Genomic DNA, 27,286 nt, shown 5'->3' with positions numbered 1-27,286 from the left:
ATTTAGTAGGCGGAAACTGAAAGAAGCCCGTCATGTGTGTGTGTGTCTTTGTATCTATGTTTGTCCCCTATCACCACTTTACAACCGCTGTCGATGTGTTTACATACCTGTAACTTAGCAGTTTAGCAAAAAGCATTGATAGAATAAGTACTAAGCTTTAAAAAAAAAAAAAAAAAAACGTACTGCAGTGCCCCAGTATGGGATTGAAACAAGTAAAAGATAAAAGATAAAGATACTGTATGAAAAGCAAATATATCAACAATAAATGAAATAGCAGTAACATACTGAAATCACACACTGACAAACATTTTGTGTGTGTGAATATATTCCATTATTGATGACTAAGTATATTTGATAAGCAATGCTCACATTGCAAAGGCTTGCTACAGTCACCTAGTAATGGTAGATTCCTTAGTAATATGCCACACAAATGCGATCTCTTCTGATATTGGTAAAAGTTGTTGTTTAGCCTTAAAGCCAGCCCGGATTGAGCAGGAATATGATCAAAGACGTTCCAGATGTGATCATCCTGTCTTATATTTTAAGCATATTTTGTCAGATAATGCATTAACAAATATGTCCAGCTAGTAATAGTACTAGAGCAGTACAAAGTTATTTGAAGTATATTTAGCTACTATTTCCAGCAGAGTGAGTGACCATGTAGAAGGCTTCCTTATTGGCATGCCATATTTGTGTTTTTCTAAAATCGCTAAGTTTTTTGTATGACCTGTTAGTGATTTTACATTCTCTTTATATTTCTGCATTATTTGTACATGCATTAAACTTGATTGTATTTATTATTTTTTTTTTGTATTTATTCCTTTATTTTTAAAGAATTTTCATGAATTATTAAAAAATTTTTTTTGTCATCATATTTTTTCAATCAAAATTCATTGCATCTCCATGTTTCTTCTGAAGTTTATAATTATTTTTGTTCATCAAACAAATACTGTCATAGATCAACTATATTACACACACACACACACACACACACACACACACGTATGCAGTCTGTTTTGTTCTGTTTTGTTCTGTCAAAAACTCAAGAGTGTTTAATTTCTTGTTACTTGTTTATTGTCCTGTTTGTCTCAATAAAAAAATTCTGGCTATTTTCCATATCCTTTCTTTCTTTTTGCTAAATCAATAGACTTTAATTTTTGTCATATATACTTTTTATTTATTTAACCATACATTCTCATATACTTGCTTTTAATTTGTCCTCTCATGTTGTAAACATGCTGTACTATGTCCCATTGTCCTGATCATAGTACAGCATGTAAACATGCTGTACTTTGTCCCATTGTCCTGTTATTGTCTTCACTAAACCCTTCAACAGTAGATTTTTTTTTTCAACTCTTCTGGTTCACTGAAGCTAACAATTCTGTTGTTAAGATGCTGAAACTGTGAAACTTAAGTCACCAGAAAAGATATTTGTATATTTGTATTCTTGTTTGTGTTTTCCTTGTAGTGTTTGTATTTATCTGTGCCTAATTTTTATGTATGTGTGTGTGTATATATATATATGTGTGTGTGTGTATATACACACACACACATATACACATACACATACACATACATACATACACACACACACATATACATACACGCATATAAATGAATATATACACACACACATTTATATACATACATTCATATACATACACACAGATGTATACACATGCACACATTCACTTACAAACACACACACACACACACACACTCACATGCATATAATCTAGTGTATATGTAAGAGAACTGTTGTTTTTGTTTTTTTGTAGATCACCCGATCCATGCACCGAGAACTGACGGAGATCCTTTTGATTGTATACTGCCAAATAGTGTGAATTGTGAGTTCAAAATGGTGAATGGTTTGATGAAAGTGTACCTTGATGCAGCATCCATGGAACAGGACAAGCCATTTGATTGGACATACCCAGACTGTGCTACTTTCCTAAATGATCAGAATATCATGTATACACTTATCAGTGATGGACCATTGTAAGTTTTCTTTCATCTATTTATGTGCAGACATGGCTGTGTGGTAAGAAGTTTGCTTCCCAACTACATGGTTCTGGGTTCAGTCCCACTGCATGGCACCTTGAGCAAATGTCTTTTACTTGAGTCCTAGACCGACCAAAGCCTTGTGAGTGGATTTGGTAGACAGAACCTGAAAGAAGCCCATTGTGTGTGTGTGTGTGTGTGAGCGCGTGCACGCGTGCCTGTGTATGTGTGTGTATGAACCTATCACCACCACCACCACCACCACCACCATCATCATCATCCTTTAAAGTCTGTTTTCCAAGCTGGCATGGGTTGGATGGTTTGACCAGAACTGGCAAGTAGGAAAGCTGCTCTAGGTTCCAGTCTGCTTTGGCATGATTTCTATGGCTGGATACCCTTCCTAACACCAATCACTTTACAAAGTGTGTTGGGTGCTCCTTACATGGCACTGGCAAGGGTGCCTTTTACATGGTGCTGGCTTGGGTGCTTTTTATGTGGCACCGTCACTGGGCTCTTGCAAGGGTTGTGTGTGTGCATGTTTGTGTCTCCTTGTTTTAATGTTGCATGATTGTTGTAAGGGAGGAAAGGAGGAAGATCTCATCAAACTGGAGACCTGGCTTGAATGCTTGCATCAGGGGCGCCCTTGGTATAGGCACCTAAGATACCAAATAGTAGTATTAAGGTGGGCAACAGATTAATTCTACTACCCATTTAGAACATTGAAGATTTTGAACTCAGAACGCAGTGGAGCTGTATTGTTTTACCATTTTCCCTTGTGTGATGTGTATGCACACGTGTGTGCGTGTGTGTTTTCTTGGCCTTAGTATTCTGTTATAATGCCAGTTAGATTTAGAATGATTTATAGGAATATTAAAATCAACCTCAGGCACTTGACGAGTACTTTATTTTACCAGCCCCATTTCTCTGTAGGATTTGAACTCAAGACATAACTAAATACTGTGAGTTTGACACACTTGCGATATTGTAAATCTATTTCCTGTGTGCCTGCATGTATGCATTTACACACACACACACGCACACATGCATGCATACTCTCTCTCTTTCTCTCACACAGAAAAATGACTGCTTTTCCTATGCATTAATGCAATGTGTTGTCAGTTGTCCAAACTTATTGATGAACAGAGATATCCATCAAAAGGTTTCATTTCTATTGATTTCATAGATACAAGGGTGGGGGATTGGCAGTTTATGACTTTCCAAAGGCCATTAGATGGATTATGTGATATGGCTGTGACTTGGAACTGAACCTAGATTACAGATTCAGTTTATTGAGAACTTAAAACTGCACTCTGTTCTCCATCATGTATAGACATATAATGTTGGAGATAGTTCTGATTTGATTTGCATGTATACATGAAGATTAGTTTCTCTGAATTTTCCTGTTCAAAGAGGGTTCCAGCAGACAAATATTGGTTCACAACACAGTGAGAATGAAAAGAGTGTTTGTACATTTGGTTTTTGAAAGCTTGCATTCTATCTGATAAGATGAGTTCTAATTGTAACTTCCAAAAGTTTGTTCTATATATATTCAAATTACGACAAACGTAAAGAAACAAACGAAGTTTGGTTTTAGAAGCGTTGAGATGTCTTAGAAAGTTAAAGAAGTGATTTTAAATTCTCAATTGCATGATAATGCTAATAATATAGCCTGAACAGGATAAACTACCCCTATTTTGTAGAAAAAAGTGAAGGTGGTTAGCTGTGGACTCAAACTCACATCTCTGTGTTCGACTTTACAGATAGTGAGAAAAATAGGACTAGAATTTTGTTTTAACACGTCAACATTCAGATTATGTTGTCAAATGTAATACATATCTTTTCACATTGCTTTGAATTAACCATGCATTATCATGTAGCTTTGAGATTTTGAGGTGACTGTTTATTTTTAGAATGACATTGTAGGGTAGGTGTGAAAGGCCATATTTAGCCTGTTTGAACATAAAACAGCTTGAATATTTGGGTCTGATATTGCCAGTCTAAATGCTAAAGGGTTTTAAACAAATAGTTTTATATATATTTAAATCTGCTGCTGCTGCTGAATATAAAGATTGTTCTTTATATATTCTTCTTGATGTTGCTGTTATTGTTGTCATTGTTACAGGAAATCATTCTGTTACCAGCGCCTGAGTTATCTATCATACAAGTACCAGTTACATGTTCTGTTGAATGAGCTAAAGGAATCAGCTGCCCAGAAAGAAGTGCCCCACCGTGATTTCTACAACATCAGAAAGGTCAGTTATTTTGTTGAATGCTGTTATAGTTTAACGCACCACCACCACCACCACCATTGTTATTTATACAATTGTCCAACCTTAATTGTCATCATGGTGATGACATTTATTGAGCTGGAAACACATGTCCACAACTGTCCTATTGTCTCCAAACAATAAAACCTGTCCTTTTTCCTTAATGGCATGTCAATTTTGGAGATTCCTTGATTCTTGAAATTATCTCTTCTTCTCAAGTGGAGTGTGTCTTTACTGTCATTTTGCAATTGTCACACATTCTCTGGAGGCAGAGATAATTTTAATTATTATGTACGTATGGACAACAATCCATGGCAACATTATTTTGAAAATAAGATTTTGAAAGTCTTGAATACCAGGCTTATGGAACAGAAATGTTATTGTTTGAAATCAAAACAAAGGACAAATAATTCCTAATAAAAAATTGATCACATTTGAACATACTTTTGTTTTTAATATTCTCTGTTTGAAAGAAAAGTGCTTCCCTATTTATAACCAACATATACATTGGCTGTGAAAAAAAAAAATATGCAGATGTACTAAACTCAATATTCATTGTAATTATCTTATACACACAAGTGAGTGAACTAACAAAAGAAACAAGCACTCGGCACATTTGGTTGGAATTACATGTATTTGATAACAGGTTACATGTATCAGTCATTGGTTTGTTGCCATTCTGGGGCACTACATTGAAGGGTTTAGTCAAATGAATCAATCCCAGTTCTTACTCTTTAAGTCTGGTACTTATTCTATTAATCCCTTTTGCTGAACCACAGGGATGTAAACAAACTGACACAAGTTGTTGAGCAGTTGCAGAGCAGGAGCAAATATGAACTCTCTCTCTCTCTCTCTCTCTCTCTCTCTCTCTCTCTCTCTCTCTCACACACACACAGTGGGCTTCTTTTAGTTTCTGTTAATCAAATCCAGTGACACAACTTTGATTAGCTTCAGGCTATAGAAGAACACATTCGACCAAGGTGCTATGCAGTGGGACTGAATCTGGGACCATGTGGTTGGTAAGCATGCTTCTTACCATACAGCTACACCTGTGACTGTATTGGGACCCCTTAGCCCCACCCACCCAAAAAAATGTCACAAATGAAGAGAGAGAATGGTGACTGTATTGAAATTATCATTTTTGTATTTGTTGAAGAGATGAGTGCATTAGTAATGGATGGCTATCTGCTGGTGTCTGAGTTGTCAGTGAAAGGGTGTGTGTGTGTGTGTGTGTGTGTGTGTGTGTGTGTGTGTGTGTGTGTGTGTGTGTGTGTGTGTGCGTGCGTGCGTGCGTGCGTGATGGAATGTTTTTGTAAAAGAGGAGAAATAAGGGAAACAGGGCAAGAAGTGATGATATCAGATCTTACATCCCTTTTGGATAAAAAAATGATGACTTTTCCTATCCAAAAGGGTTTTTCAACCCAATATTTATTTATCAGTTTTTACTATTTACCATCTTTTATGGTCCTTAACCATCAATCATACCTAGAAGTATGAAGCAGTCTCATTTGCATAATGGTACAAGTTTGATGGCCTGACAATAATTATTAGAGTACTAATCAATTAAATGTAGGTTATAAGTAAATGAATATGTTATAGGCTCATTTCTCTTCTTTTTTTTTATATATGTGTGTGTGTAATGTTATTAGTCATGTATTGGTCAATAGATCAACTTTCATTATAACTTACCAATGCTCTATTGAACTGATTTCTTTACTTTAACTCTGATCTCTTCCAGGTGGATACACACATCCATGCATCCTCATGCATGAATCAGAAACATCTACTGAGGTTCATCAAAAAGCAAATGAAAGTTAATCCCGATGAAATTGTCTCCTGCAACAAGGATGGCAAAATGATGAAGCTGAAAGAGGTTATACAATTGGTTTGTTAAAGGTTATACAAAATCTCGGTAACTCCCCTGTTGCTAACAGCAGCTGCAGCAGCCACAGCCGTAGCAACAGTTGCTCTAGTTTGATTTCTAGTCTTAACCACATCTTGCTTTGCACTTGCTGTCAGCTGTCAGTCAGTTTATATCGTCTATACATTTGAGCAAAGCTTCTAGATTCAAGTGGAAAGAAGACAAAGAAGAGAAATAAATGTATTGGGAATCACTAACCAATTATTATCAGAACTATTTCATTAAACTTAGAACTCTTCTTTCTTAAATAATTTCTACATTATTATTATTATTATTATTATTATTATTATTAAGGTGGTAAGCTGGCAGAATCGTTAGCAGGTTGGACGAAATACTTAGCAGTATTTTGCCTGTCGCTGCGTTCTGAGTTCAAATTCTGCCGAGGTCAACTTTGCCTTTCATCCTTTCAGTGGGTCAATAAATTAAGTACCAGTGAAACACTGGGATTGATGTAATCGACTAGTCCTCTCCCTCAAAATTTCAAGCCTTGTGCCTGTAGTAAAAAGGATCCTTCTTATTATTATAAAGGCAGTGATCTGGCAGACCTATAACTGCATTGGACAAAATGCTTAGCACCCTTTCTTTCACTTTATGTTCTGAGGTCAAATTTCGCTGAGGTCGACTTTGCCTTTCCTCTTTTCAGGGTCAATGAAATAAGTACCAGTTGAGCTCTGGGTTCAATATAATTGACTAGGCCCCTCCCCACAAAATTTCAGTCCTTGCTCCTATAGTAGAAAGCATAATTTCTACACTTATTGTTTTTTTTTTTACTGACAAAAGCTTTCTTTCTGGATGCACAAACTCACACACAATAATTTGTATTATTCCTTTACTGATTCCATGCATCAGTCTGTGGCTATGTGTGTAGGCATTGCTTTTTTTTTAAAACTATATCACCCCTCTTGTTCCTTAGTATTTATTTGGTGTTTAATATGTTCACTTTGAATTATATTCCTTTAAAGAGTTAACTCCCTTTGAGGGACATAAATACTACAACATATTTATACCAATTTACACACAGGTAATTACAAACACACACATCCATATACACGCACATACACACACACTCACATATTAATATACTAAAATGAATGCAATACTTACTGAAAAAGGATTTAATATGAATGTAGAGTCAAAATACTTTTCTTGAGCTTTGAAGTTGATAGTGACTTAGTCATTTAAAAAAGTATACAGGCACACAAACATATCTATATATGTGTGTTTGTATGTGAGTATGAGTGTGTATGTGTGTGTAGATGTTTCAGTCTTCCTAGTGCGATTCACAAAGCATTGACCAAATCAAAGCTGCAAACACTTGCTCAAAGTGCTCCACCATGAGATTGAACCCTAGTGGGGGTGGGGGTGGAAACAAAACAAAGAAATCATGGTTTCTGAAGTAAACTTCTTAAACATCTACCTGTGCTTGCTCTTATGTATCCCAAGTATCTACTCTTAACTGTTATCATTTAATGAAGATTTCCAATGAAAATCTTATTAGTTGACTTTGAACTAATTACAGCTATGAGGGAAGAACAGTGACTGGCCACAACACAAAAGGTCATGGAAAGATCCATGCTAGAAATATCATGGTGAGAACAAATCTCCTGGGTGAGACAAGGTTCACAGATAACAAGTGGACCCATGTAGTATTTAAGAGATTGGAAAAGGCTACTTGAAAGGCCTCCACAATGATGAGAAAACGATTTAGTTAAGCAGTTTTGGACAGGATGGAAAGAAATGGCACAACCAAGAAAGAATTGGAAGTGCATTGTGACAAGCGATGTATAACATCTGAGAGCCTGGTCGATACAGTGGTACAGTGACAGCTGTAGTCTTTTGGATAAAGGAAAGAAAAAAGACCTTGGTTGGGTGGTTTAGGCAATTGGGATTCCTAGTTTAAGGGTTCTTCTGGGTTTGTATCACCTAATTGTATTCCTCTCCATTTATTACTCTTCTAGAAATATGAGACAAATATGTTGTCCCTGAAAGGTGTTTGATATACTGTAAGAAGGGCATTTAGTTATTATAGACAAAAAGCAACAACAAGAAAAAACAATTGGCACTAATGACAATATTTAAAAAAATGAATATAAAGTATACTCTCCCCACCTTCCACTCCCCACCTTCCACTCCCCACCTTCCACTCCCCACCTTCCACTCCCCAAAAGCAAAAATACAACAGCAAATGGTCAAACAAAAGACCAAAGAGATCATGCAAGATGAAAAGTTCTGAACATAGAATTTATAGTGCAATATTGAATTACTCTTTTACCTGTTTCGGTCATTTGACTGTGGCCATGCTGGAGCACCGTCTTTAGTCGAGCAAATCGACCCCGGGACTTATTCGTTGTAAGCCTAGTACTTATTCTATCAGTCTTTTTTGCCGAACTGCTAAGTTACGGGTACGTAAACACACCAGCATCGGTTGTCAAGCGTATACACAAACATGTACACACACATACATATATACGACAGGCTTCTTTCAGTTTCTGTCTACCAAATCCACTCACAAGGCTTTGGTCGGCCCGAGGCTATAGTAGAAGACACTTGCCCAAGGTGCCACGCAGTGGGACTGAACCTGGAGCCATGTGGTTCGTTAGCGAGCTACTTACCACACAGCCACTCCTACGCCTATGTATGAACATTACGTATGAACATTTTACTATGTAGTAGAAACTTGTTAGAATATCTTACTATATTAGTAGAAACAAGGTGGCACTCTGGCAGAATAGTTAGCATGCTGGACAAAATGCTTAGCAGCATTTCATCCACCTTTCTGTTCTGATTTCAAATGCCACCAGGGTTGACTTTGCCTTTCTTCTTTTTGTCAAGAAAATAAGCTCCAGCTGAACACTGGGAAGGAAGGGGATCGATGTAATTGGTTTACCCCCTTTCTCTGAAACTGCTGGCCTTGTGCCAAAATTTGAAACTGATATATTATACTAGAAATGTATTAGAATGGTCTCGACTCTTTCTCAGCACTGCAGCTTGAACAATATTTGCTTTTGTATTTTTGTTTTTCCTTTTGTGTTAGTTATTTGTCATTTTAATTTTGTTTTTATACTTTCCATGTCAGTATGGGTTTGATAGTTTCTTTAAATTCTGTGAGTGTACGTATGTATAAATATATATATATTTTTTTTATATACATACATACATACATACATATATATACACACACACACACATACATACATATATGAACTAATAGATGTAGTAATAGTAGTTGCAGTAGTGGGTAGGTTTTATTTTAACTTCAAGCTGCTTTTTCATATTGCAATCCACCATTCCAAGCAGTAGATGTGGGCCACTTAGGCTCCGCTTGGTACTGCACTCTTATTTCAGATTTAATTTCAGCAATTTTATTTTATTTTCATTGTATTGACTTCATTGTTGTTTTTATTATTATTATTATTATTATTATTATTATTATTATTGAGTGAGAGAGCAACGCATGCTATCAAATTGACACTGGGGTACAAAAATGCGAGGCCTAATATACCCATCATGACTACCAGTCTGATAAGAGTACACCAGGCACATGCATCTCAACCATATGTGCGCGATGTTGTGACCTCATATCAAGATAAACGGCACATGATATTGCAGGTGGGGCCCAGTTAGAATTTTCTTCAGGTTGAGTAGTCCATCTTGCCGAAAACGTCCCTGAATAAGGTTTGTTTAAGGACATTGAACAAAACACTCATGTTTCTTGAGGTGAATTATTCAAACCCCAAAGAATTCCTTTCAACACATGGCTATGATCTTTCCCCACTACTTTTGCTCGTGATCAGAGATGCACATATCATCAGCCACTAAAGGATATACATGCTCAACTGGTTACGGTCAAGCAGCTGACACGCAAATCTTCAGAATGTAGCAGAATATTTGCTGTAGCCCATCTTTTATATCAAGACAAAACAATGTACATGATAACACTTCCAATCAGTTCAGATCAAAAGCCATGAGAACCACTGACTGGTACTGCTTCAGGGCATTTATTATTATTATTATTATTATTATTATTATATGATGATGATGATAATGACGACGACCATCACCACCACCGCCACCAACAATAATAACAACATAATCAAGGCAGCTAGCTGGCAGAAATGTTAGCATACTGGGCAAAATGCTTAGCAGCATTTTGTCTGTCTTCACATTCTGAGTTCAAATTCCACTGAGGTCCAGTTTGCCATTTATCCTTTCAAGGTTGATAAATTAAGTACCAGTTGAACACTGAGATCAATGTAATTGACTTATCCCTTCCCCTGAAACTGATGACCTTCAGCCAAAATTAGAAATCATCATCATCATTATTACTATTATTATTATTATTATTATTATTATTATTATTGAGTGAGAGAGCAGTGCATGCCATCAAAGTGACACTGGGGTAAAATATACGAAGCCCATTATACCCATCATGACTACCCGTCTGATAAGGGTACACCAGGCACATGCATCACAACCATATGTGCACGACATGGTGATCTCATATCAAGATAAATAGCACATGACCTCGCAGGTGGGGCCCAGTTAGAATTTTCTTCAGGTTGAGTAGCCCATCCCACTCAAAAGGTCCCTGAATAAGGTTTGTTTAAGGATGTTGAGCAAAACACCCATGTTTCTTGAGGTTAATTATTCAAACTCGAAAGAATTCCTCTCAACACATGGCTATGATGCTCCCCCACTACTTCTGCTCATGATCAGAGATGTACGTATCGTCAGCCACCAAGGGACATGCTCAACTGGTTAAGGTCAAACAACTGACAAGCAAATCTGTGGTATTAAGCAGAATATTTGCTGTAGCCCATCTTTTTATACCAAAACAAAACAATGTACATGATAACACTTCCAATCAATTAAGATCAGAAGCCATGAGAGCCACTGCCTGGTACTTATTATTATTATTATCATTATTAGGGTGGTGAGCTGGCAGAATTGTTAGTGTGCTGGGTAAAAATGCTTAGTGACATTATTATTATTATTATTATTATTATTATTATTATTATTATTATTATTATTATTATTATCATTATTAGGGTGGTGAGCTGGCAGAATTGTTAGTGTGCTGGGTAAAAATGCTTAGTGACATTATTATTATTATTATTATTATTATTATTATTATTAGGGTCGTGAGCTGGCAGAATTGTTAGTGTGCTGGGTAAAATGCTTAGTGGCATTTCATCTGTCTTTATGTCTTGAATTCGAATTCTGCTGAGGTTGACATTGCCTTTCATCCCTTTCAGTGCCAATAAAATAAGTACCAGTTGAACACAGGGGTCAATGTAATCAACTTACCTCATCCCCTGAAATTGCTGGCCTTGTGCCAAAGTTTGAAGCCCATTATTATTATTGCTATTCTATCAAGGTTGATTTTGCTTTTCATCCTTTCAGGGTCAATAAAATAGGTACCAACTGAGCACTGGGGAGCCTTTGCCCAAAACTTCAAGCTTTGTGCCTCTAGTAGAAAGTATTATTATCATTATCACCATTTTCATAATTATTTTATCAATATTTTGTTATTGCATCATCTTTATTAGTGTGTATGTGTGTTTGTGTGTGTGTGTGTGAGAGAGGGAGAAAATTTACCAATCCAGAACCTTAAAGAATATTATCTCTTTTTTTTTAAGGTTTCAATTTCTTAATGGTTTGGTCTGTAGGAAATAGGGATCTATTTTAAAACGGGGCCCACATTTTTCATTAATGTTTTATGTAGTGTTCTTGGTACGGAAAGACTTTCAAACTTCGTATACTTATCTATTTTGTGTTATAGAAAAGAAAAATATTTTTGTATTCGAATTTATTTCATGTAAAAAATTGTCTTATTTCGATAATTTCAACCAATCACTGACAAGTATTCAGTTGTTTATATTTACTCCTTTGGCTGATTAAGCGGTGTAAAGCGTATTTAATGTCCATACCTTCGTTTTATTTGCTTTTTTCATTTTAAATTTGCTTTAACCCTAACCCTAACCCTAGGGTTAGGGTTAATTGTTTCAGAATCGTTTGTTTATGTAGTCGGCATTTAATGTATATTGGCTGAATGGACGTCAGTGATTGGTTGAAATTACAGAAATACAACAACTTTAACATGGAATAACTTATGGATTTCTTTTTTTTTTAAGAAGACTAAGAGAAAAAGATGTTTTATATGACACATTCTACCAGTGTTCCAAGTTTCAAAGTGTTTCGTTAATGAAAAATGTGGCCCCCATTTTAAAAAGGATCCACAGCTGCAGGAAAAACATGGACAGGGAAGAAATTCCAGAGGGATGACATTTTTGTTAAGGGAAGACCTGGGCATAGTTGGTTTGTGCAGAGTTGTGGTGTGGCTACATTATGGGTATTGAAAGTTGGGAAAATGAGTTAGGAATTCCTGAATAGTAATTCCAACCAGCTAGCTTGGAAGAGTAGAAGCCACTGTAATAGTGGTAGAAAAGACAAAGAGAGAAGAAAAAAATGTTTGTGAGACAGAGGTTGGAGTGTTTTGGGGGCAAGCTATTTTCTGCCAATGAGTTGAGTGGTATCTCTTGGATGCAGTCTAGGTTGTTTTCTTTGTATATAATAGCAGCTCTGTCTCAGATAAATGAGCAGTATTCCATTGGAGATCTCATTTTAGCTGCTTTGTAAAGTTTTAGTTCCTTGTGGCTGAAGTATTTTCTTACATATAAAATGCAACATTATGTTCGTACTGGAACTCCTTTTGGTAATATTCTTTCATCTATCATATCAAGGCATTTGTTTGAGATTCAAATAACTTTTGCCGCTTTTGGTATAGCTGCCAATTTAAGATAAACAGATTGAATTTTTTTTTCACTGTCTCTTTTGATGTTGGTGCTGTTATTAGCAATTGAGGATTCACTGTTGATACGGATGTTGATGTTACCATTGATAAGATTATTGCTACTATTTAGTGTATATAATACTCTGTTTAGTGTTTAGTGTACTATTTGTTATTTATTATACAGTGTGGATGATATATTTATTATAAGGGCCTCATTTTTAAACCTTTCAAAATGACTGGTGACTTCAGAGACATCTTTTAGCTTACATATCACTATTACATATCACTATTGCAGTTGAGTAGTTAATGCCAAAATGACTTAGGCATGGACATGTGGTTCAGACACTTATTTCACAACTGCATAAATCTAAGGTTCAATTCCACTATATAGAACTTTGGGCAAGTGTGTTCTGCCAGAGTCTCAAGTTGACCAATGCCCTATGAGTGGAACTTAGTAGTGGAAACTGTGTAGAAGCCCATATGCACACACACACACTCACACACGAATGCATGTATATATCTTTTGCCAATATATATTATTTTGACAAAAGGTGTAAACAGTGAGAAAACTAAAAGGTGTAATGCTTCAGATAAAACACTCCGTGAGAATTTGTTCTGCTCAAGATGCACAGACAATCTTTTGTTGTTTTTGTCATAAAAATGCAGTGAACCTATGATTGGCCCCCAGTGCTGTTGTTCATAAAATGTGATATAAAAATAAATAACCCTAAAATAGTTATCTCAACTATATAACTTATATATTCTGCATAAACTTCATACATTTGTAGTAATTACTTTTTATAATCAATTATGTGGTTTCTTTTAAAGAAGCATAGCTATGCTTGGATGTACTCCACTAACAACATTTTCCTAAGTTATATTTTGCTCAATCACATTTACATTGATTCTCATGCTGGCACTAACATAAGTTGACTAATTCTACAGAATTAATGCTGGAACTTATGCTTTCTGGTGTATTTTTGCCCTCTTATAATGCTAACTGCTCAGTTATGAATAGGTAATGTTTCTTTATTCCAACATGGTTGATATGTAGAATAAACCTAATGTGGCAAAAAATTACTGTATCTAAAAACACAAATTTGCATGTTTGGCATGGTTTCATTTCTTTGCAGTATTACTCAGTAAATATCATCTCAATTGCTCAAGCACTTTACAGCTGTACTATATTTAAAAACTTTGTAAATATGTTCAATATTTATCAGATGTGATTGCCATTTCATTAAGTTGTTGATGTGAAAGTGAAACGAATAACTAATATATACATGACATTGGTTGTCTTCCACAGGTGTTTGATAGTCTTGGAATCAATACATACGATCTCAATGTGGACATGCTCGATGTTCATGCAGTAAGTATATATATATATATATATATCATCATCATCATCATCATTTAACGTCCGCTTTCCATGCTGGCATGGGTTGGACAGTTTGATTGGGGACTGGTGAGCCAGATGGCTGCACCAGACTCCAATCTGATCTGGATTTCTACAGCTGGATGCCCTTCCTAATGCCAACCACTCCTAGAGTGCACTGGGTGCTTTTACGTGCCACCGGCACGAGGGCCAGTCAGGCAGTACTGGCAACGGCCACGTTCAAATGGTGCTTTTACATGTCACCTGCACAGGAGCCAGTCCAGCGGCACTGGCAACGTCCTCACACGAATGCTGTTTTTCACGTACCGCCAGCACAAGTGCCAGTAAGGCGATGCTGGTAACGATCACACTCGAATGGTGCTTTTTACGTGTCACCAGCACGCAGCCCTGGCAACAATCATGCTCGGATGGTGCTCTTAGCGCTCCACTAACACGGATGCCAGTCATGCGGTGCTGTCATTGAATTTGATTTCGATTTCACTTGCCTCAACAGGTCTTCACAAGCAGAGTTTAGTGTCCAATGAAAGAAAGGTACGCCTAAGTTGCTGGTTGGCATAGGCCACAGGTTATGGTCTCACTTGGCTTGCCGGGTCTTCTCAAGCACAGCATATTTCCAAAGGTCTTGGTCGCTAGTCATTGCCTCAGTGAGGCCTAATGTTCTTGGGTCTACCTCTCCCACAGATTCCCTCAACTGCTAGAGTGTGACACTTTTTCACACAGCGGTCCTAATCCAATCACAGCACAGTTGTCTTTCTTGCACACCACATCTGATGCTTCTTCTGCCCAACTTTTCTCTCAGGACGCTTACACTCTGTCATGTTTGCACACTGATATTACACATCCAGCAGAGCATATTGGCTTTGTTCCTTGCGGGCTTACGCTTGTCCTCAGCACTCACGGCCCATGCTTCACTGCCATGTAGCAAAGCTGTTTGCACACATGTGTCATACAGTCTACCTTTTACTCTGAGCAAGAGGCCCTTTGTCACCAGCAGAGGTAGGAGCTCTCTGAACTTTGCCCAGGCTATTCTTATTCTAGCAGCTACACTCTCAGAGCATCCACCTCTGCTACTAACTTGGTCACCTAAGTAATGGAAGCTATCAACTACTTCTAGTTTTCTCCCTGGAATGTGGCAGAAGTTATTCTCTGCACATTTTCAGTGTTTATTGCTCCTGAGCATCTGCCACATACAAAAACTATCTTCCCAGTTAGCCTTCCTTTGATATTGCTGCACCTCTTATGTGTCTGTAGCTTACACTGAGTACATCTAGAGTTTCTACCTATGCCTTTTCTACAGATCGAGCTGGGCCATCTACCTGAAGGGGTTTGTGGTTTGTCTGCCTTCCTACTTATTAGGACTTTGGTTTTAGCTAGGTTGACTCTAAGGCCCTTCGACTCTAGTCCTTGCTTCCACACCTGAAACTTCTCTAGTTCTGATAATGACTCAGCAATTAGAGCAAGGTCATCAGCATAGAGGAGCTCCCAGGGCATCCTGTCTTATATATATAAATGTGTGTGTGTGTCTACATGATATTATTAACAGGGCTGTATTTAGTCTAATACCTGTCTTGGACAACATCATTCCCATGTTATGATATACAAGTAATAATTTATTAATTAACACTATTAATTTACATTTTCATTTCAGGATCGAAACACTTTCCATCGATTTGACAAATTCAATGCCAAATATAACCCGATTGGCCAAAGTGAATTACGTGAAATTTTTATTAAAACTGACAATCATATCGGGGGCAAATACTTTGCAAATGTGATAAAGGTAAGCCTAATGCTTCTTTTAGGGTTCAGGTGTGTGTGCAGGTGGGGATTGCACCATCTCAGAACCTCATGGTTATTTCAACTTTCACTCAAGTTGGAAGGGAAAGAACTCTACAATATGCGGATTTTATAATTTGATTGATAATGTTTTAGGGGGAAAAATACATTAATATAACTTTTGAAATACTTGGTGGATTCGGGAACATCTTTTTATAAATTTGTATATTATATCTTTATATTTAAGGATTATAACTAGAATATAAAACATCTGAAAGAAAGAAGGAAGAGAGGTGATACCTTTGGAGTCAAAATTTTGGAGTTGGACGAATTTTTGTAGCCTTTGGTGAAGCTTAAAAATTAAGTTATAGATATATTTATATACATGGATGATTGTATTGTGTAACACATACACATATATACACTCACACACACATATATTGTATATAATTATTTATTAATTCCAACTGAGACTAGCCACAGTAATGTTATTGCTACAAGTTGCAAATTCACTTGGAATAAATACACAACTAAGTTCTAACTTGTAATTGAGTGCTTTAAAGTTATTGCTTCGACAAATACACACACACACACACACACACACACACACACACACACATCAACAACATTGTTTTGATGTCCACCTTTCTATATGTGTAGAGATCAAATGGAATTCATTGAGAGGTTTTCTTTGGCCAGATGCCCTTCTTGACACCAACCCAATTTTTTGAGTTTGCTCAGTTTATTAATTGTAACCTATTTTAAATTACATGAAATAAATTTTGTACAATATGGTCCTCTGTAAAAACAGTAAAACCTTGTAGCTAGCTATTTTGTTGCTATGGTAACAACTAGCAGCTCTCACTGTTCCATTTTTTCTCTCCTTGTTGGTGGAAGCTCTCATTGTTCAGTTTTTTCTTCTTTTCACCTTGAGACATCACTTACCGATGTTAATAGATGCAATCCTGAGATTCATCATCATCGTCATCATCATTTAACATCTGTTCTCCATGCTGGCATGGGTTGGATGGTTTGACAAGAGTTGCCCAGGTTTCATTTTTCTGCTTTGGCATGGTTTCTACAACTGAATGCTCTTCCTAATGCCAACTACTTTACAGAGTATACTAGGAGCTTTTTATGTGGCACCCACAAGATTAGGAATGATCAGCTGAAAAGGAATGCAGGGCGCATGCCTCTATACAGGGACAACCACAATTTTACTTAACTTGATGTGTCTTCTCAAGCACAGCAAACCGCCAGGAGTTTCGGTCATTTGTCATCCCCTCTGGGAGGCCCAATGTCTGAAGATCCTTTCTCATGACTTTGTCCTGCACTTTTTTAGGTCTACCCCTTCCACATGTTCCTTTCACAATCACAGATTGGCATTTGATGCAACTGTCTTCATTCATACACATCACATGATCTTACCAGTGCAATCTTCTCTTTTGCACACAACATCTGATGCCTTGTATACCCAGTTTTTCTCTCAAATCACTTACACTCAGTCGTATATGCATGCTGACATTACTCATCCATTACTCATACTGGCTTCATTTCTTTCAAGCCTTAACATGCCTTCAGTAGTCACAGCCCATATCTCACTGCCATATAGCATAGATGCTCATACACAGATGTCATACAATCTGCCTTTCACTCCAAGGGAGACACCCTTCATTACTAACAGAGGTAGTAGCTCTCTCAACTTTGCCCAACATGTTCTTATTTTAGCAGTTATGCTTTCGGAACAATCTCCACCACTGCTAACTTGGTCACCTAAGTAATAGAAACTGTCTGCTACTTCTAAGGATCCCCACTGACATTTGGGGAAGACTATTTTTTCTACATTCCTGGTGTTTAATGTACCTGCACATCAGCCACATGTAAAGACTACTTTTTTCTGTTAGTCCTCCAGTGTTATCGCTGCACCTCTTATGTGTTCATAGCTTGCACTGGGTACACCGTATGGAGTTTCTCCTGATCCATTTTGTACATATTGAGCATAGCTATCTCCCTGAAGGGATCTGTGATTTGTCTGTTTTCTTGCTTATCAGGATGTTGGTCTTTGCTAAATTAACTCTAAGGCCCTTTTATTCCAGTCTTTGCTTCCATACCTGAAGTTTCTTCTCTAATTCTGGTAGTGATTCAGCTTCCAAGCTTCCGAGCCAGCCAGTCTTAAATTCCTCAGTCTTATAGCTTGGAAAACTATGATGAACAAGAGGAGACTGAGAACTGATACCTGGTGGACTCCTACTTGTACACTAAATTCCTTGCTATACTCATTGGTGACTTTTACCTTACTGATAGCATTCCTGTACATGGCTTTTACAGCTTCCGCCAATCACTCATCTATCCCTAGCTTCCACATTGCTCACCAAATAAGGGAGTGGGAGACCTTGTCAGAGGCTTTCTCCATTTCAAAACAGCAAATATGAACTAGAGTAAAAGCAAACTAGTGGTGATTCATAATAATAAAAATTATCTATTTGCATTATTTACATTTGACGGATATTTTTCCTCATCTTGTTTTATAAGCCCTAAAATTCACTCCATAATTGCCCACGGGCATATGGCATAGTGGTTAAGAGTATGGGCGACTAACCCCAAGATTCCGAGTTCAATTCCAGTCAGTGACCTGAATAATAATAATAATAACAATAATAATAACATTGAAAAATACCTTACGAATGAGAACCCAAGTTCGAAAGGGTATATCAGCCGAAATGTTGTGTTAACAACAATTAAGATGAGGAAAAATATCCGTCAAATGTAAATAATGTACATAATTCCTTATCTCTTAAATGTAGAACTGAAAAATTATTACAGTAGGGAAATGATGTGGGTCTTTACTCAATATATCAGGATTCTCTTCTCTCTACTTCATACAAAGTTATCCAAATATGCAAAGTGGATTATATATATCTATAAATCCAGTTCATTATGTTGGTTCTCTGTGTCTGACTCAACTGGAAATAATTATTGCCATTATAATGTCATGCTATGATAAATATATCAAACATTCACGTGTTTCTTTTTGCAGGAAGTGATGAGTGATTTGGAAGAGAGCAAATATCAAAATGCCGAATACCGTTTGTCTATATATGGCCGTTCTAAACAAGAATGGGAGAAACTAGCCAAATGGGCTGTGGTCAACCAAGTCCATTCAGATAATGTTCGTTGGTTAATCCAAATTCCTAGGTTATAGTAAGTATTATAAATTTTATTTGACTCTGTGGTCTAATTATTTCCTGTTATTTAATAATGATGCTGTATTGTTTAACAGATGGAATAGCTATAATCATAGGTGCCGTGTTTGTAGGCCTCCCATCTTTTTTTTATATCAGTTGCTACATTATTTAATGTGTTCTTATTTGTTTTAAAATGATAGGCTTGAACTGAAAGAAAGAGATTTGTTTGCTATTTCTAGCAAGTTAAATTCCCACATCAACCCTTTCGTTACTGTATTTATTTTGAGAGGCTCTGTGTTTCGTTCAATTACTTTAAATATAACAAAGAATTTAGTAAAATAACTTAGTTATCATTCAGCTAGTATTAGGAACACAAACTGTGACTAAGGTTTGGTGGAAGATTTTAATTCAAAACTTATGAAAACAAGACATTTGTACTCAGAACCAGAGCTGGTTTCAGCCGGATTGGTAACGAAAGGGTTAAGGCTTCATCATTGACTCATAGAATGATCATTGTTATATTCTAGGTCACCGGAGGTGATATAAGTCATTAGATATATAGATTAAAGCTAGCCCCTACATTCATTAAGCTCTTCAATGTCTCTCTTTAGGGATATATTGCAATCATTGGAAACATACTACAGTCAGGGCTGGCTCAAGGTACTGGCAACTTTGGCAGTCACCTGGAGCACCATATGCTTTTAGTCTACGTTTTCATTTTTTCTCCCTGTGAAAGTTTTTAAAAATTATAGTTGTGTAAAAGGTTGATAGTTGCAATAGAGGCATTAGTCTCTCTCTATCACCTTTCAACATAATTATATATGAAGAAACACTAGAACAATTAACAACATAATAAAAATAAGTTTTATTTTTGATGATGCTTGGTTTTACAAATCCTGTGTCATTCAGCTTAGCAGCCGCTGATTAGTTTGTAATCGGTATTGGAAGGTTAAGAGCTTCCTTGATGCATGCCAGAGGAGCAAGTAGCTATCACATCGAAGGCATTGTGGTGAAGAGTGCTTCGTTGAGGAGCAAGGTGTTGTCACGTCGAAGGTATCGTGCTCAAGAGGCTTAGAAAGTGAAGCAAACTCTTTAAGTACTAGTTTTACTACGCATGCGCACTCAAGGGGCTTCCAGGAAGGCAAGTCCCTTGCGCATGTACAGATAGTACTTCCTCAATGGCGGCTATAATTTTGCGCCACTACAGTTGTAAGGGAGCCGAAGTTCAGCTTGCTCCAGGCACCAGCAACCCAAGGGCTGGCCCTGACTACAGTGTATCCCATTCTAAAAAAAAAAACAATTCTGATTCTGCTAATTATTGTCCCATAACACTTGTCTCTAAATATCTCAAGGGAAATTGAGACAGCCATTACCAATGACATTTCTGAATTTCTGCCTTTCTCTCTCTTTAATGAACTCCTGTACAATCTCATAAAATTTGACTTGTAGATCTTTATTCTATGTTACTCACCATAGACTCTTGTATTAGGGAAATTTGGTGAAAGAAATGTTATTTCTCTCAACATCATCTTAGCTTTTGATTGTGTCCAGTATGCAAATCTTCTGCCAAAATTATCTGTCTATGGTTTTCATGCAGCAACAAAGAGGCCCTGATTCATTCTTTATGTGTAAGTCTTTGTGAAAAACAGACCTTTGGAACTGTCGCTAGTTAGTATATTCAGCTGCTTGCTGAGGTCAACTTTGTCCTTCATCCTTTCAGAGTTGATAAAAGAAGAACCAGTTGCATACTGGAGTTGATGTAATCTACTAGCCACTCCACCTCCCCACAAAATGTCAACCCTTGAGCTTATAACAAAAAAGGATTATTATATTACTACTAACAGTTCTGGGCATCTGTCAACCATTGATATAGCTGTGTCATACATCTTACATTGTCACTGGGATACAGCTATGATATAGTCCAGTTACCTTGTCATTTTGATACAGTTGTGATAGTCCAGTCATCTTGCCATGGTGATACAGCAATGGCATAGTTCTATCACATTGGCATAACCATGACACAGTTCAGATACCTTGTCTGTATAATAGAGCAGGGGCACAGTTTAGTTACCTTGTCACTGTGACATGGTAATGACACAGTTCAGTTAACCAGTCACTTTGACACAGTTTAGATACCTTGTTACTGAGATATAGCAGTGACACAGTATGGTTACCTTGTCATTGTGACACAGTAGTGACACAGTTCAGTTAACCAGTCACTGTGACATAGTTTGAATATTTGTCACTGTGACACTGCAGTAACACAGCTCAGCTACCCTGTTACTGTGACACAGCAGTAACACAGTTTAGTCACCTTGTCATTGTGATACAGTTGTGATAGTTCAGTCACATTGTCACAGCAATAGTATAGTTCACATTGCCACAACCATGACACAGTTCAGTTATCTTGTCTCTGTAATACAGCAAGGACACAGTTAACTTATCACTGTGACATAGCTTGTGACACAGTTCAGTTAATCAGTTACTGTGACACAGCAGTGACACAGTTTAGATACCTTGTTACTGAGATATAACAGTGACATAGTATGGTTACCTTGTCATTGTGACACAGTAGTGACACAGTTCAGTTAACCAGTCACTGTGACACAGCAGTGACATAGTTTGAATATTTATCACTGTGACACTGCAGTAACACAGCTCAGCTACCCTGTTACTGTGACACAGCAGTAACACAGTTTAGTCACCTTGTCATTGTGATACAGTTGTGATAGTTCAGTCACAGTCACAGCAATAGTATAGTTCACATTGCCACAACCATGACACAGTTCAGTTATCTTGTCTCTGTAATACAGCAAAGACACAGTTAACTTATCACTATGACATAGCTTGTGACACAGTTCAGTTAATCAGTTACTGTGACACAGCAGTGACACAGTTTAGATACCTTGTTATTGTGATATAGCAGCAACACTGTTCAGTTACTTTGTCACTGTGACACAGCAGTGACACAGTTTAGTCTCCTTGTCACTGTGATACAGTAGGAATACAGTTCATTTCTCATTGTCTGTTGTCATGGCTCAATAATGTTCTCCTTGTCTGATTTGATCCCAACTATTTCTTTTTCTCTCACAAAGCCCTCCTGCTCCAGTCTTCATTTACTTCTCAAAGTTTATCTGATTCTATTGGATGTTTCTCACTCTGAAGTTGTGCAAACTGGTTCTGTTCATCAGTCTAATAATTCCATGCTTTTGTTATCTGTTGTCATCCAAAAAGATGACAATTTCCTGTGTAACAAAAAACAGAAAAGAGGATGAACAGTAAAGTATAAATAGAAGGGGAATTGAAAATGTTGTCATTGTTCTGACATTTCTATATCTTCTCATAATGTAGTCTTCACAGTGTTCATGTTTAATTTGTTGTGTTGTCATTTAGCCCTGTGCTAGAAGACTTGTAATCAAAGGCATTCCTGTTGTGATCATACCATCCTTTTGGGGATTGGTGTGGGCTTAGTTTGTCTAGAACTACGTCATAGTTCCTTCTCTATTTTTAAGATGACAATCTGTGATGTGAGTGAAATTTGGCTACTGCTACTAGCAGGTCAAGCAACCCCATAAAGGTTCCCTTGTTGGTTTGTTAAAGATATTTTCCAAGCATGGAACTGAACCCCATTTACTGCAGTGAGAGTACAAAATCCTAAATACAAGACCACATATATAGTTTGTGTTTCTCTGAAAATCAAGCCATAATACAAAGCACCGAAATAAACAACCATATTTTGGGCACTTTGCCTTGTGTATTCTTAGAAGTTGTAGACCAGTTATTTTCAATATTTTTTTTCCTGGGGAAAGAAAAAAATCTTACGAGCTATTGTTGTTTAACCACAAGTCAGTCCTAATTAAATGTCTTTCTGTATATCTAAAAGAACTACATTATCCAACATGTCCTTTTACTGTTAAGAAGATCATAAGGTTGTGAATTGAAGAAGATAGACCACATTGGATAATACAGAAACAGAGTTGTCTACAACTACCTCTGTGATGTCCATGGCATCAATTTTGAAATGTGTACAATTTGCATAATGTATACATTATACAGTTAAACATAGAGTACTTGTCCTTTTTTAAGAAAATGTTAAAACTTTCACATTTACAGCACGCACACACAGACACACATGTTCTCTCTCTCACACACACACATACATACACACACTGACAGAGAGAGAGAGAGAGTGATATTGAATGTATTGATGCTACTGATAAGCTTGTAACAGTTTCTAGCTATATCTATATGTACTGTACTGTCTATAAATGTAACATTCTCTTCTTTACTGCTTTGACATAATTTTAAAAAAATGCTAAGCGTACTACTCTTTTATTTATTGAGACAGACATTTTAAACTGTAAAGTTACTGAAACAATGAATTACTTCTAATTGTATACATTTTAAGTGTTTATTAAATTGGCATATATTCTAACAGTCTATAATGATGTTGATCCTCACAGAGGAGATAACAAAAGTTGGGACAATTGGTTACTTGCTGTACTTGAGGAGACCTATCCATCCAAATGAAATGAGGGCCTTAACCCTTTAGCATTTAAACCGACCATATCTTCTTTTCAGGTACACGACACTGCTTTTCCCCTTCCCAGGCCACAGGCCCACACCCCCAACACCCATACTGTTAGGATTGGCACTCTCAACGTCGGCACGCTGAAAGGTAGATCTGGTGAAATTGTTGAGATGCTTGAACGGAGATGCGTAGATATGTGCTGCATCCAGGAAGTAAGATGGAGAGGAGGTTCTGCAAGGTTCCTCACAGGCAAAGAACACAGGTACAAGATTTTCTGGGCAGGGAACACTGACGGGGTCGGGGGCGTAGGAATACTTCTAGCGGAGAAATGGGTGGATAAGGTAATCGAGGTCGTTAGAGTAAGTGACAGAGTACTTAAGATCAGACTAGTGCTTCATCATAGATTAGCTACTGTCATCTCAGCCTATGCACCTCAACCTGGGCTACCAGATGGTCTGAAAGACCAGTTCTATGACACCCTCTTGCAAACTACCTCGTCGACGAGTGACAGGGACCTTCTCTTTGTGGCTGGAGACTTCAACGGTCATGTCGGACGTCGTGCTGGGGGCTTCCATGGCATACATGGAGGCTATGGCTTCGGTTCCCGCAACGAGGAGGGAACCAGACTGCTGGAGTTCTGTGATGCAACCAATCTTATGGTCTGCAATACCAACTTCAGGAAACCTGCCAGTCACCTAGTCACCTACCGCTCCGGCAGACACTCTAGCCAAATCGACTACATCCTCGCCAGAAATAGGGAAAGCGGGCGGCTTATAAATGCCAAAACCTACCCTGGCGAAGAATGTACCCCACAACATAGATTAGTAGTTAGCGACTTTGGGATCAAGGCAAAATGGGTGCCCAGAATTAGACAGGCTTGGAGAAGAAGGGTGTGGAAGCTTAAAGACCCTGCAAACGGACAGAGACTTAGAGACAAGTTACTTGAAGCATTTAACGAAATAGAAGGGGATATAGCATCATACAACGTGGAAGACAATTGGAGATTTCTGCGGGACAACCTGTTGAAAGCCACCGACCAGATTTGTGGGTGGTGTAAGGTCCCCTCCCAACCCAGAGTAACGTGGTGGTGGAACAAGGAGGTAGACAGGGCTATTAGACAAAAGAAACAGGCTTGGAAGGACTGGAAGAACGGTGGTAGCAGGGAATTGTACCAATGTGCCAGAAGGGAGGCTAGGCGACAGGTTTATTTAGCCAGAGGGGAAGCAGATAAGGAAAGATTTGCCAATGTTCTGCGCCGTGAGGACCAAAGACTCGAGGTATTTCGTGTTGCAAGACAGTGTAGGAGAGAGAATAGTGATGTTGTAGGAGAGAAATGTGTTCGCATGGATGATGGTACGCTTGCATTAAATGAGGATGCAAAGAAAGAGGTCTGGAGATGCCACTACGATAGATTGCTTAATAAAGAGAATGAATGGGAGAAAGAGAGCCTGCCTTATGTCGACCCAATAGAGGGACCAGCTATCCGAGTTGATAGTACCAGGGTAGATAAAGCAATTAAGAGTATGAAGACCGGGAAAGCCCCCGGCCCATCAGGAATCACTGCAGAGATGCTCAAAATATCCGGCAGTGTTGGCTATAGCCTAGTCACCCGTATTACGAACCAGGTGATACACGAAGGAGTCATACCCTATGACTGGTGTAGCAGCATCATAGTCAACTGCTACAAAGGTAAAGGGGACGCTTTAGATACAAATAATTACAGAGGCATCAAGCTGTTAGATCAGGTTATGAAAGTTACAGAGAGGGTCATAGCCCAACTAATTAGGGAGCGAATCAATTTAGATGAGATGCAGTTTGGGTTCGTGCCAGGTAAAAGCACTACTGATGCCTTATTTCTAGTGAGACAGTTGCAGGAGAAATACCTAGCTAAGGATAAACCTCTGTACCTGGCTTTCGTTGACATGGAGAAAGCCTTTGACAGGGTCCCCCGATCCCTTATCTGGTGGTCAATGAGGAAACTTGGGATAGAAGAATGGTTAGTGAGAGCTGTGCGAGCCATGTACAGAGATGCTGCCAGTAAGGTGAGGGTTGGAAATGAGTACAGCAATGAATTCCAGGTAGAGGTAGGGGTCCACCAAGGTTCCGTCCTCAGCCCCCTATTATTTACCATAGTCCTCCAGGCAATCACAGAGGAGTTCAAGACAGGTTGCCCCTGGGAGCTCCTCTATGCTGATGACCTTGCCCTAATTGCGGAGTCACTATCAGAACTAGAGGAGAAGTTTCAGGTGTGGAAGCAAGGTCTAGAATTGAAGGGCCTTAGAGTCAACCTAGCTAAAACCAAAATCCTAATAAGTAGGAAGGTAGATAAAACACAAACCCCTTCAGGTAGATGGCCCTGCTCAGTATGTAGAAAAGGAGTAGGTAGTAACTCTATAAGATGTACCCGGTGCAAGCTATGGACACATAAGAGGTGCAGCAACATCAAAGGCAGGTTAACTAGCAAGTTAGTTTTTGTTTGTGGCAGATGTTCAGGTGCAATAAAGACTGCAAACAAACAGGAAACAACTTCTATCTCATTCCAGGGTGAAAAACTAGAGGTAGTCGATAGCTTCCGCTATCTGGGCGACCAAGTTAGTAGTGGGGGTGGGTGCGCTGAAAGTGTAGCTGCTAGAATAAGAATAGCCTGGGCAAAGTTTAGAGAGCTCTTACCCCTGCTGGCGACAAAGGGACTCTCACTCAGAGTAAAAGGCAGACTGTATGACGCATGCGTACGAACAACCATGCTACATGGCAGTGAAACATGGGCTGTAACTGCTGAGGACATACGTAAGCTCGCAAGGAATGAAGCCAGTATGCTCCGTTGGATGTGTAATGTCAATGTGAATACCCGTCAGAGTGTAAGTATCTTGAGAGAAAAGCTGAACATTAGAAGCATCAGTTGTGGCGTGCAAGAGAGACGATTGCGCTGGTATGGACATGTGGTGAGAATGGAGGAGGATAGCTGCGTGAAAAAGTGCCACACCCTAACAGTTGAGGGAACCCGTGGAAGAGGTAGGCCCAGGAAGACCTGGGCTGAGGTGGTGAGGCAAGACCTTCGTACATTGGGCCTCACCGAGGCGATGACTACGGACCGAGACCTTTGGAAATGGGCTGTGCGTGAGAAGACCCGGCAAGCCAAGTAAGATCGTTGCCAGTGCCCCTGGACTGGTTCTTGTGCGGGTGGCACATGAGATGCACCATTTTGAGCGTGGCCGTTGCCAGTACCGCCTGACTGGCTCCTGTAGGATTTTCGAGCGAGATCGTTGCCAGTGCCCCTGGACTGGCTTGTGCGGGTGGCACATAAAAGACACCATTTTGAGCGTGGCCGTTTTCGTGCGGGTGACACGTAAAAGCACCCACTACACTCTCTGAGTGGTTGGCGTTAGGAAGGGCATCCAGCTGTAGAAACTCTGCCA

The 27,286-nt window shown here is 38.4% G+C and overlaps 1 protein-coding gene across 24 annotated transcripts in view; it reads left to right on the top strand.

The window, feature by feature from the left end:
- Nucleotides 1-27,286, top strand: part of LOC106874804 (AMP deaminase 2) — a 210,989-nt gene that overhangs the window by 173,147 nt on the left and 10,556 nt on the right. For 13 of the 24 annotated variants that reach the window (XM_089338211.1, XM_089338197.1, XM_089338193.1 and 10 more), the window contains 6 exons: nucleotides 1,779-1,998; nucleotides 4,124-4,253; nucleotides 6,007-6,153; nucleotides 14,289-14,351; nucleotides 16,027-16,158; nucleotides 19,192-19,355. In XM_089338211.1, coding sequence (XP_089194337.1) covers nucleotides 1,779-1,998; nucleotides 4,124-4,253; nucleotides 6,007-6,153; nucleotides 14,289-14,351; nucleotides 16,027-16,158; nucleotides 19,192-19,355 — 856 coding nt within the window. The remainder of the gene's footprint in view (nucleotides 1-1,778; nucleotides 1,999-4,123; nucleotides 4,254-6,006; nucleotides 6,154-14,288; nucleotides 14,352-16,026; nucleotides 16,159-19,191; nucleotides 19,356-27,286) is intronic. The other 11 variants (XM_089338212.1, XM_089338194.1, XM_089338200.1 and 8 more) reach the window with 1 other exon arrangement.

Source organism: Octopus bimaculoides, chromosome 20, assembly GCF_046866305.1.
Source record: "Octopus bimaculoides isolate indiv1 chromosome 20, ASM4686630v1, whole genome shotgun sequence".
Classification (NCBI taxonomy): Eukaryota; Metazoa; Mollusca; class Cephalopoda; order Octopoda; family Octopodidae; genus Octopus; species Octopus bimaculoides.
This window is presented reverse-complemented; position numbering and strand designations above follow the sequence as displayed.